Source organism: Gallinula chloropus, assembly GCF_964237585.1.
Source record: "Gallinula chloropus genome assembly, chromosome: 9".
NCBI lineage: Eukaryota > Metazoa > Chordata > Aves > Gruiformes > Rallidae > Gallinula > Gallinula chloropus.
In genome coordinates, this window is record NC_140094.1 from 13673717 (window position 1) to 13686306 (window position 12590).

Consider the following 12590-nt stretch of genomic DNA (forward strand, 5'->3'; position numbering starts at 1 on the left):
AGCTCCTGTGATCCCAGCTCCTTTGGTGGTGGGTCCAGCACCAGGGCAGGGACAGGATGTCCTGGAACACAGACTCTGCTGTTCTTCCTGGCTGCGGAGAGAGGCACGTGCAAGGTGCTGGAGCTTGTCTGACCTGGGGACCTGGGGTTGTTTTCTTTCTTCTTTTCCTCCAGGCTGTTTTGGGGAGTATTAACTGGGCCTTCCTAGGCGTGGATGAAGCCCATCGTTTGAAAAATGACGACTCTCTGCTGTACAAAACATTGATTGATTTCAAGTCCAACCACAGGCTGTTGATCACTGGCACCCCACTTCAAAATTCACTCAAAGAACTCTGGTCCCTGCTGCATTTCATCATGCCAGAGAAGTAAGTCTCCTTTTGGTCCTTCAGAACACACCTCTGTGTCTGTTCTTGTCGGGGGTGCAGAATGGCAGAAATCCCCGAATGAAATCCCTGAGATAAACTCATTGGTGTGAGAGCAATGAAAGGGGAACAAACATTGGTGGGGAAAATCAGATGTGAAGTGACTAACTCAAGGAGTATCAGGAAGAGTGTGGCCAGCAGGTCTAAGGAGGTGATCCTCCCCCTCTACTCTGCCCTGGTCAGGCCCCACATGGAGTATTGTGTCCAGTTCTGGGCTTCCTGATATAAAAAAGCCAGGGATCTCCCATTTAAGAAAGGCTGAATGAGCTGGGACTGTTCAGCCTAGAGAAAAGAAGACTAAGGGGGGACCTTATTAATGTTTATAAATATCTTAAGTATGGGATGCAGGGGGAAATGGCCAGCCCCTTTTCAGTGGTCTGTGGAGACAGGACAAGGGGCAATGGCTGCAAGTTGGAGCACAGGAAGTTCCGCACCAACATGCGGAAGAACTTTTTCACAGTGAGGGTGACAGAGCCCTGGGACAGGCTGCCCAGGGAGGTGGTGGAGTCTCCTTCACTGGAGATACTCAAGACCCGTCTGGATGCCTATCTGTGCAATATGAGCTGGGGAGCTGCTTTGGCAGGGGGGTTGGATCTGATGATCTCTCGAGGTCCCTTCCAACCCTTACAATTCTGTGATTCTGTGATTTCTGGCAGCCAACTGAATGAGGAAACCTAAGACATGTCTCTCAAATCTGTCTGCTGCCTTAGAACTATCTCTAAAAAGCTAAACTTGCTTTAAGCAATCATCTCAATCGTTTCTGAGGTTTCCAGTGCATTGCGGTTCAGCTTCCCTCACCAACCACGTTATGGCAGTCTCAGGAGTGTTGCTCAGGGACAGTGCCCTCTAGCCGATTGCTCGTGTCTCTGCATTACAAATGTTTCGTTTTCTTTAAAACAACATGGGCCGAGAGAAGCGAGGCCCGGACCTCACCAAAATTGTTAGACTGCAAAAGGAACTGTCCCACAAATTCTTTGTGTAAGATCACCAAAAGGGAGAAGGAAAGATTCGTGGAGAAGAGCAGATCTCCGCATTTCAAAGGGCTGTTGGAAGCGATCCAGAAAAGCCTGGGGAGCGGTGTGAAACATAGTGCAGTTGTCAAAGCCCTGCCCCGAGGTGGGGGGGCACTGAGAGAAGTTTAGAAACTGCCAGCAGGAGGTGGCAGAGCAGGACAGGGAAAAGTTGGGATTTTTGGATCCTGGGAGTCAGTGTGGAGCTTAAAGATAAAATGTTAGGACTTTATCCTCCACTGTATCTCCATCAAATTGAAGATATGCCTTCCTGTGCAGTGGCAGCATATCCAGTAGGTGGCTGGTGTGATTTGGCAAGAGGTACTCTGACCCCTCTCTGCTCCTTGTTTCTGTTGCTAGATTTGAATTCTGGGAGGATTTTGAAGAGGACCATGGAAAAGGTAGAGAGAATGGCTACCAGAGCCTTCACAAAGTCCTGGAGCCCTTTCTGCTACGCAGAGTGAAGAAGGATGTGGAGAAATCTTTGCCAGCCAAAGTGGAGCAGATCCTCCGTGTGGAGATGTCTGCTTTGCAGAAACAGTATTACAAGTGAGTCATTCCTGAAGTGACTGGCAGTGCCAGTAAGAAGTAGGCACAGTTTTCTAAGTGCCCAGGGAATATGTTTCTGTGTACCCTGTCCTTCGGAATGCAGCATAACAGCCGTCCCCTGTAGCAGCAGGGACTTTGTGGTGGGAATCTGAGGTTGGGTTCTGTGGTATCTTTTGCTCTGTAATACCCTGGGGATGCTTTTTGAGCATGGCACAGTACAGCCGGCCAGTTGGGCAGGACAGGGCAAATGGGCTTTTTTTGGAGGGGACTAAAGCACCCCACAGAACTGTGGTGCCGCTGTTAAATGGTAATAACATCAAGAGGAAAGGAACATCAGGGTCTCTGGTGAGGAAACAGCAGTACCCTGAAGAATTGAAGAAAGATGGAGGGAGACTGATGCCTTCAGACTGATGCCTGAAGAAGATGTACCTGAAGGTTTTCTATCTCCCAGGCTCCAGCCTGTGCTGTGAGATGATCTGGACATTTTGTTTTCCTGCCTGCAGGTGGATTTTGACAAGAAACTACAAAGCTCTTTCAAAGGGAACAAGGGGCAGCACATCCGGTTTCCTGAACATTGTGATGGAGTTGAAAAAGTGCTGCAACCATTGCTACCTTATCAAACCTCCTGAGGAAAACGAGAGAGAGAATGGCCTTGAGTCCCTGAAGGTAGGCAGTGCCTTTGCTTAGCACCTTTTCTTCCTTAACTTGCTTCTTTCTTCTGTCCTCCCATCAAGATAAGATCCAGGGAAATTTTGGCTTCTCCATTAGAAATAGTCCTCACCAGCTATGCCCCTTGAATCTCTAGCCCTCTGCTTCCACTGTAGGCAACTTTTCGTGGCCATCTAGAGTGGTAGTTGCACGTGATAGGAGCTCTGTCTTGATTCATTTTGTGTGTGGCTTCTGCTGTGTAAGTCCAGATGATTTGATTAGAGATGCACAGGAGAAGCGTGATCCCAAAAGATCCAGATCTCTGCGTATGCCTGTGTAATGTGTGTAAGGATAAGATTGGGAAGCATCACCTGGAGTGACGGTTGCTTCTTCAGTCTTTGATCAGGAGCAGTGGAAAGCTCATTCTCTTGGACAAGCTGCTGACCAGGCTGCGGGAGAGAGGCAACCGAGTGCTGATCTTCTCCCAGATGGTGAGGATGCTGGACATCTTGGCAGAGTACCTGACTATCAAACACTACCCTTTCCAGGTGAGACACATCAGTGGGGTTCACTTGAAAACTGAAGCAAATGCAGAGGGAACCTGGGCGGTGGGAGTCACTGTGTCTCCCAGAAAACCGGGGCTGAGATTTCACAGGTGGCACCTACTGAACTACGTGGGATGGAACTGGGAAGTCCCTTCGTTTCAGCGTGGCCCCATCTCTGCGAAACGCCTCTTCTGCCAGGCCCCTGCTTTGGGCTGTGTCCTCTGATAAATCCCGTGGAGAGGATAGCAGATGCAGAGACCCTGGCTGGGAGCCTGTAACGGGAGCTGCAGCGTCACCGCTGTGTGACTAGTGCCTGAGCATATACCCCCCTGTGCCCTTGCGACACAGCAGGCTCAAGCAGCGCAGTTGTTTTGAATTGGCAGATATTTTTGATGATTAAAGGCTGCAGGCAGGGAAGGGGGCTGTAGGGCTCCCAGAACTTGGGGGGCAGCAGGTCCTCGGGGCTCCTTGACCATCTTTGTTGATCACTGTTTTTAATTGTTGCCAGCGCTTGGACGGCTCAATCAAAGGGGAGATCCGCAAGCAGGCGCTGGACCACTTCAACGCCGACGGCTCTGAGGTACGGCAGCGGGGGCTGTCCTGCCTCAGGAGGGGGCGGGTGGGCTGCCCCGAGCGGTGGGCGTTCATGGCTCAGCCACAGGCTGTGACTGCCAAGAGGGGCTTAGTTCAGGTCCTTTCTTTTTCTGGGACCTGGATAGTTTTAAAGGCACGGGTACAACAGGCTTTCCAACGAGGCGTATTGCCCTCAGAGAGGCTGCAAAGAGCCAGAGTGCAGCAGTTCTTCTCCCCATGGTCTGAGGAACAAGATAGTTGCTAAATGATTCCTCCAGTCTGAAGCTGGTTTTGGATATGAAATGTCAGAGAGAAAAGGGGGATTTTAAGTGTTGGCAGGCAGCAGAGTCTGGTGTTGGAGGCAAAAGTCCCCAGTGTAATAGGAGAGGGCAACTCAAGCCTCTCTGGGCTTGCTGACTCACAGTGGCTGGTGCACAGCACTTGTGCCTCAGTCAGCCCAGCCATGAGAAATACCTTTTCTCACTAGACTGTAGGGGGATTCTTGGTTACGCAGGAGATTAGTTAGGTGCTTCATGGTTGTTGGGAGGGTAACAAGTGAGGAGACAGCATTAGTGGAGGTGGAAAAGGAGCAGAAATTCCTACAGAAGCTGCCCTTTCCCCTCTCTGGGGGGCATCCATGGGTGCTCAGGTATCCTGTCTCTAATGTGGCACCCTATGCCCTTGGGCAGTGATTCAAACCATCTGTTAGTTGCTGATCTCACCCTTAGCAGGCTTCAGGCAACAAAAGGAAGTGTTTGCCTGCTGCCTTTGTTAGGAGTTTGCTGGGCAGCATGGTCTGACCTTTAGAAGCCACTCCAAGGTGCCCTTGCCTTGATCTGTTTGCTTTGCTCTCCCAGTAATGCTGCTGCATGCTGGGCCCTTGTGGCTTATTGACAGTGACAACTCCGATCGTGGTGGATCCAAGACAACTTTAATAACTGAGCAAATGTTTATAACCTCTCGATGGCTGAGGCAGCAGCCTGGAGTCAGGTTTCAGTACTTTTCATTAACACCAGAACCACAACTTTCTTACACCAGAGTCTCTCTGCCTGCACCTTCTGTAACATTAGAGAGCACACCATGTCACTTCCTTGGTAAACAACACACAAATGTACATGTCTACAAGACCCTCTGTCTCCTGCTTTACTGCTTTTTCTTTTGCTTTCACAGCTTCCCCTCAAAAAGCATAACAGTGTCTCCTTTCCAGGGCCACTCTTCCATTTCTCACATCTCTTCTTTATGTATTTGCATTTAAAAAGGCCTTGTTTCAAAGTGCTATTTATTAAACCTTGTATGCATCTTACACAAACTGGAAGGAACACAAAAACAAACACTCCAACCCTATCTGCAACAGTTTGAGCAGCCACCCCGACATCCCTGAAAAAAACCCCCGACACTTTCCATCACTTTGCCAATAAGACTAAAAATGTCCACACAATGGAGGCCATCAAAACCTCCACAACTGTGACTGTTGGTGCAGTCATCACCGTGCAGGTGATGATGCTGGTTTGATCCATCGTGCTGGCACCCATCTTGGGCCAGAACCTGTGGAAACCCAAGCATACCTTCTCTCCCATGTTATTAGAGGGAAATGTCCTTCCCATTGATTTCTCTGTAGATTTATCATCACTAGAGCTTTATTATTAATTTCAGGATGGGTTTGCGAGTTAACATGATGCTGTATAGGAGGCCCATCTTCATCCATCTGTTCAAAAATTCAAAATATAACAAGCTTTTTCTACTTGCCCTTGCGAGGATAGCTCTTGGCTCCCTCTGGTTTTGGAACGTTATTTTAAGAGTACTATGTGTACGTTCAGTAATTGCCTGTCCTGTGGCAAAGTGAGGAATGCTCATGACATGTTTTACTTCTCATTGCTGTAAGACCAACATCTGGTTTGATAGTTTTTGGAACTCCCCATTAATAATGCCACCATTCCATGACCCAAAGGCCCGTTCTTTCTGCTGAGGCGGCCTAGTCCACCCCAGCTGCAGCAGCAGCTCCCTGAGTCGGCCCCACCCAGGGGTGACAGCTTGTCACAGCGCGGCCCCTCCCCTTTCGCCATCTGGGGTTTCCCGCCAAAATCAACGCCTGGCTGTTTCTGTCAAATTTGGATGGATATTGATTTGCATAATACCAGCCTTTGTGGCAACATGAGCAAAAACCCGGTGCTCCACCTTTCTCTACATTTGTCTTAGGGCAGCTTTTTCAAAATGTCCATACTGAGCACAGGAATAATGCTGCTGCAATTTGACTGACATTGACACAAGTGCCTCAGCAAACAAAGACAACTCATGCTGCCTAGAACCTGTATTCATACGTGCAGCAATCATATCATCAATACTGGGATTTTTCAAGGGTCATAAAACCTTTTGACAGCCCGAATTAGCATTTTCAATTGCAAGTTGCTTCAAAATATAACCCTGAGCAGCCTCATTCACATGAAAGTCTGGGGGATACACGTCAGGCTCCTTTTCTGGATCTATCTGCCCCAGATCAAATGGATCAACATCAGAATTATTAGGAGGTTTTACAGTACAGTCTGTGGAAGAAGGTGTCAGTGGTGGTGGTGGGGGTGATGGTAGTGTAGACTTATTTTCCCCTCACCTGCCCAAGAACCAACATGCACCTTTAAGGTCTCGAAAATGACCCGCCAGGGGAATAACAAACCAGCCGCCATTTTAGTGGCACAGTCCCGAAGTCTGACCCCAACTTTATCCCAGATTTCTGGATGATAAATATGATGACTCTTTATGGAAGGATCACTTTTAAAAGTCCAAAGAAAAATTCATTGTAACTCTTCGCTATCCATCTTCTTTCTATATTCTTTCAAAATCTTGTTGATTAGATTCATGTCCATAGTTCTCAGCTGCTTGTCCTGCAAAAGGATATAGATTGCATTGGTAACACTTCCATGCAGTGTTTGTCCCAAACTTCAGCTGAGCTATGCCACTGGATCAACATTGAGTCGTTTCAGTGCCCCACGTTGGGTGCCATTTGTGGCATATTGAAAGGCACAGACTCTGATCATGGTGGATCGAAGCCAACTTTAATAACAACTGAGCAAACTTTACCCTCTCCATGTTGATGCAGCAGCCTGGAGTCAGGTTTCAGTACTTTTCATTAACACCAGAACCACAACTTTGTTACACAAAAGCTTGTCCCAGCCTGGGGGACTCCCTCTGTGTGGGCTTCTCTCTGTCTGTCAAGGCCTCTTTCTGTCTGCACCTTCTGTAACAGTACAAAGAAGGCTATGTCACCTCCCTGGTAAACAACACACAAATGTACATGTCTACAAGACCCTCTGCCTCATGCTTTGCTGCTTTTTCTTTTGCTTTCACGGCTTCCCCTCAACAAGCATAACTGTCTCCTTTCCAGGGCTGCTCTTCCATTTCCCACAGGCCCTTCCTGGCACAGGACACCTGCTAGCCCTGCCTCACCTTGGGACTCGGCTTAAAGACCAGTGGTATTTAAACTCTGTCACCAGGGTGTGTGGGAAGGAAATCCTTTTCCTGCTTTCTTCAGAAGCACAAGTACAAACGAGTCCTCCTGGGTCTCCTTCCAGAATTTTGAAGTCATCTTTGCTGTTTTACCTCTGCAGTCATAGTCTGGCTAACTCATGGGTGCCTTTTTGGTTTGACATTTTCCTCCCCAGGATTTCTGTTTCCTGTTGTCAACAAGAGCTGGAGGGCTGGGAATTAATTTGACCTCTGCCGATACTGTTGTTATTTTTGACTCGGACTGGAACCCCCAGAATGATCTTCAAGCTCAGGCTCGAGCTCACCGGATTGGACAGAAGAAGCAGGTCTGAAGAGTTACTTGGGTCATTTTCTCCATGGCCACGGTTTGTGCATCTAAATGGGCTCCCACCTCACCAGAGCCTCTGAAAACATGGGCTTTTTGCCCGCAGTCCTGATGCCAGGGATTACTACCAACCCAAGGGAAACCCATTCAAAAGTCAGGAAACAAAAAATTAGCCCATTTGCACCAGATACCAGGTTGTCTCTTGCATTTGGGTTCTCAGACACTTCAAAACCAAGAACCCAACCAGTGGCATGGCAGTTCTCAGTCTCATGAACCCTGTTCTTTCTTGCCTGGAAACAGAAAGTAGAGCATGCACCTTTCCAAGGGTTTTATTAGATACGGAAAAGTTTGATGCTGTTTTGTATTCAGAGTGATTGTTTCAGGACATTTTGACACTGTGCTTAGGCACACTACAAGGTACGTGTTAACCAGCCTGATTTGAACTGGTTCCCCTGAGAATATAAGTAGAATGAGCTCCTCCTTCTTCTAAAAGCCCCACATGTGTACATGAAGAGGCAATGTCAGCAGACCAGTCTCCTGCGAAACAAGTGAGAGGTGCCTTGCCCTGTCAGCAGAGTGTGTTCAGGTCCAGGAAGAAGCTCTGTTCTTTTCTTGCCCTCCAGGTGAATATTTACCGCCTGGTCACAAAGGGTACGGTAGAGGAGGAGATCATTGAGAGGGCCAAGAAAAAAATGGTGCTGGATCATTTGGTAATCCAGCGTATGGACACCACTGGCCGGACTGTTCTGGACAACAACTCCGGGAGATCCAAGTAAGTGATTGTGTCAGGAGGGAGAGATGTCTGGTGCAGCATGTGGCACAACCAGCTCCACCCCCTGGTTTCTCCCAATACTTATTTGATAGGGTAGAGGGCAGAAGGCTAAGAAATATTGGCAGCTTTCATCAGTTTGGCCTATGCAAACATTAATTTGGACACATGGATAGAAATAAACCCCTAATTTTAATGCATTACCTGTTTTCCCTTCTGCCTTCCTCCCAGAGATCATACTGCTCTGAGGGAACCTGGTGCTGGGAGACCTGCAGTTTGGCATTTCCCCCCAGTAGATAGAGGCTGTCCTCTTTGCTATACCTGTCTCTGCTAGAGCGGGAAAGAGATTAATTAAACAGCTTTTTTTTAAAAAAAAAAATACTCCTTGGCTTTAATTTGGAAAAGAATGTGTAAGGTTTTGTGCTGTAGCAGTGCTGACTTAACACCTCAAAATGTATTTTCCTTCTTGTTTGTTCTTGCAGCTCAAATCCTTTTAACAAAGAGGAGCTGACAGCTATTCTGAAGTTTGGAGCTGAAGATCTCTTCAAGAAGCTCAAAGGGGAAGAGTCAGAACCTCAGGTAGTTTGAAATTGAAATCATGTAGCTGTCTTGTAGTCCTCAGTGTGGAGGATCGCACGTGTTTGCTCCTTCTTCTTTGTGCTTGCCCTGTGCTTGAGAGCAGGTTGGTGAACAGGGCATGTGTGAGTCCGGAGCAGCTTTTCTTGAGAGCACTGTAGGGTTGTAGCTCACTGTTTGGAAGTTATCCCTGCTGCTCAGCCTTGATTTTCCTTCTATAACCTTTATTTGCAGTGATTGACATAGTTGGTCCCTGCCCCTGGTGATGACACCCTGCAGGGATTTGCAGTTTATTTAGGTCAAATCAGCACAGTGTGTGTTTAGCTCTTGCACCCTACGAGTCTGTTCTCAAAGTCTTGTGTTTCCTGCTGTGCTCAGCACCCTCCACTTCATCACCCTTTGTTTCTGCCTGGTAGGAGATGGACATTGATGAGATTTTGCGTCTGGCTGAAACACGAGAGAATGAAGTGTCCACCAGTGCCACCGATGAGCTGCTCTCACAGTTTAAGGTACAGACCCCCAGTCTCTGTACTGGGGTGCAGGAATGTGGCTCCCTGCAGTGGTAAGGTCATTGACAGACAGGATGAATCAGCCCGATGAGACGTGCTCCATACAAAGCAGCTTGCAGATGGGTTTTGTAGCTGGGGAGATGTGTAGGTGTTTATTTCATTTTGAAGGCTGTGAATAAAATGCAAAATGTCCCAAATTTGGAAAGCTACCCAGTAAGTTAGAGAGGCTCAGTAGTGCTACTTAAACTGCAAGTGCTTCCTCAAAAGCTGTTAACCCAAAGATGTGGCAGAGAACCTGGAATGTCATGAGATAGGGATCAATTATAACGTGGTTATGGAAATGTTGGCAGAATTCCTCTGGGGAAGGAGTTGAGGCTCAGCAGACAGTGCTGGGGTATTCCTGCCAGGGACAGGAAATTCTAAAGTTCCTTTGCTTTCGAAAGATGGCCAACTTTGCAACCATGGAGGAGGAAGAGACAGAGCTGGATGAGTCCCAGAAGGAGTGGGCCGATATTATTCCAGAGGAAGAAAGGAAAAAGGTGGAGGAGGAAGAAAGGCAGAGAGAATTGGAGGAAATCTACATGCTGCCTCGAATCCGGAGCTCGACTAAAAAGGTACAGCCCATCTCAAGGAGCTGAGAGCTGAGTCCTGGTTTTCAAACCAGCCTAAAGGACTGCAGTGCAACACCACAGTAATCAATCAGTTGTCAGAGTTCTGGCTAGAATGCTATTAAGGGCCTAAGATAGCAGGAAACTGCAAGGGCCTGCAGCCCTTCTGGGTTGGTGACATGGGCTCCTGCATCTTCAGGAGGAGATGCCAAAGTTTTTTATAGTCTGGATGTGAAACAGTGCCAGGGCATGGGAGGAACAGCAAAGGTTGCAGATGTGCAGTTGTTAACTGTGCTGCTGTGTTTGTGCTTCATACAGGCTCAGACAAATGACAGTGAATCAGATGCAGAAACCAAGAGAAGGCTTCAGAGATCTTCTGGATCAGAAAGCGAGACTGACGATACAGATGATGAGGAGAGACCAAAGCGCAGGGGGCGTCCTCGGAGTGTTAGAAAAGATTCTGTGGAAAGATTTACTCATGTGGAAATCAGGAGGTCAGTGCTGAGCATGAGAGACCATTCAGAAACAAATGTAGAAATCCTGTGCAGGTGGAGAAAACACCAGGTTAATCCAGGAGGTGTTCACCTCTAAGCATGCCAGCAGTTTAGGTGGAGCTGCTTCACTGGGCCAGCTCCTGCACCATTATATGACCTTACACATGGAGTATTGTGTTCAATTCTGGGCTCCCTGGTATAAAAAAGACAGGGATTTCCTGGAGAGAGTCCAGAAAAGGGCTACAAAGATGATTAAGGGCCTGGAGCATCTCCCCCATGAGGAAAGGCTGAGTGAGCTGGGACTGTTCAGCCTAGAGAAAAGAAGACTAAGGGGGGACCTTATTAATGTTTATAAATATCTTAAGTATGGGATGCAGGGGGAAATGGCCAGCCCCTTTTCAGTGGTCTGTGGAGACAGGACAAGGGGCAATGGCTGCAAGTTGGAGCACAGGAAGTTCCACACCAACATGCGGAAGAACTTTTTCACAGTGAGGGTGACAGAGCCCTGGGACAGGCTGCCCAGGGAGGTGGTGGAGTCTCCTTCACTGGAGATATTCAAGACCCGTCTGGATGCCTATCTGTGCAATATGAGCTGGGGAGCTGCTTTGGCAGGGGGTTGGACCCGATGATCGATCTCTCGAGGTCCCGTCCAACCCCTATGATTCTATGATTCTATGAATGTTAAGGCCTGTGCACAATGGGCTGGGTTGTCTTTAGTCAGGCTACAGCAAAGCTGGTACCTTCCTAAATTAATCCTTGTTGTAACTGCCCTTTCTGTCCCAAGTGGCTTGAGTTAATTCCACATTACACGTGAGGTCTTTAGTGCCATGAGATGCAGACCAGGAGAAACCAAAGTCTGTGGCCTTCCTGACACTTTCCTGGCAGTAGTACTGCCGATTGAAGCTTTAAGTGAAAGGCAAGCTCTGGCAAAAGGACCCTGCAAGAAGCACTGGTCCCGTTGATCCCAGCAGTTCTGTATCTTCTTCTGCACTCTCAGATGGATTGCACCATGCTTGGCTTTTCTGTGACGGGTTGTTACACTTACAGCCTGAGCTTTAAAATTGCTAATGACATTGATTTATGCCTCTTTTCACCTTGGAAAAATGAGGTCATTAATTACCAACATGCTGTGAGCCAATGCTTTCTTTCATATTTTTTAATACTATGGTTGTGACTTTCCTCTCTTTTTTTCCCCTCATCTATCAAACGTTCAACGTTCAGACTGATGTTGGGTTCTTCTCCAGCAGAGGTCACAAAACTCTGTGGAGCTAATGGATGAGGCTTCCTGGTTCTGAGTGATGCTCAGTTAATCAGCATGGAATGCAGGGTTGATAACATGGCAGGCTGTAATTAATACATTTGAGTGTGTTTGTGATACTGAACCCACTTTTTACAGTAGCTGGTTTAGTCACTGTATTTTTGGGCTTTCTTGCTTAGGTTTATCAAGGCTTACACGAAGTTTGGACTGCCCCTTGAACGGTGAGTCCCAACCTGGCGCTGCTGCAGGGAGTAATCACAGGGGGGTGTTGTATTTCTGAGTGTGGCTATACACACATTGCTGAGGGTGCTTGATACAACCTCCATGGGCAGCACGAAGCTTCGTGTCGTGTGCTCAGTAATTGAGGCACTGCCATACAGTCCCTCACGTCTCATTTGATGGGCACGGGTGAATGGTGGCCAAGAACCAGCCAGAGCAGCAGTGGCATGGGGCTGTGTGCAGTGTAATGCTGCTGGTGGAGTCTGGCCCGTGGGACACTGCCATTCTGTCTGAACAGCAAATGCTACCCAAAACACTTGCCAAGCTTCTCAATGCATGTTAGTTTCAAGACTGAATTCAGAGCATCTTGCTGCCATGTCCCTCTTAAGGGGAGCTGGGAGAGGCACACGCTGTCCTGGAGCGTGGGTCTGCAGAGCCCAGCACGAGTGCTGTGACTCAGTGTATGGGAGGGACGTGGGCACGTGTGCTGGGTCTGGAAAGCTGTGGCCTGTGCCGAGGCCTCAGAGGCGAGGCAGGGATCCCTGTGTATGTTGTATGAGAAAGGACTCGTGTTTCAGCTCATGCAGGTTGTGCTGTATTCATCCATAG

The 12590-nt window shown here is 48.1% G+C and overlaps 1 protein-coding gene across 1 annotated transcript in view; it reads left to right on the forward strand.

Moving 5' to 3' along the window:
• The window catches only part of LOC311194980 (chromodomain-helicase-DNA-binding protein 2-like), a gene marked incomplete at both ends in the record, with an annotated part of 40246 nt that overhangs the window by 21312 nt on the left and 6344 nt on the right, over positions 1-12590 (forward strand). Inside the window, 12 exons of the mRNA XM_084268245.1 lie at positions 174-364; positions 1792-1980; positions 2484-2646; positions 3024-3176; positions 3682-3753; positions 7400-7549; positions 8172-8320; positions 8800-8896; positions 9310-9402; positions 9846-10016; positions 10329-10504; positions 11942-11983. Coding sequence (XP_084124371.1) covers positions 174-364; positions 1792-1980; positions 2484-2646; positions 3024-3176; positions 3682-3753; positions 7400-7549; positions 8172-8320; positions 8800-8896; positions 9310-9402; positions 9846-10016; positions 10329-10504; positions 11942-11983 — 1646 coding nt within the window. The remainder of the gene's footprint in view (positions 1-173; positions 365-1791; positions 1981-2483; positions 2647-3023; positions 3177-3681; positions 3754-7399; positions 7550-8171; positions 8321-8799; positions 8897-9309; positions 9403-9845; positions 10017-10328; positions 10505-11941; positions 11984-12590) is intronic.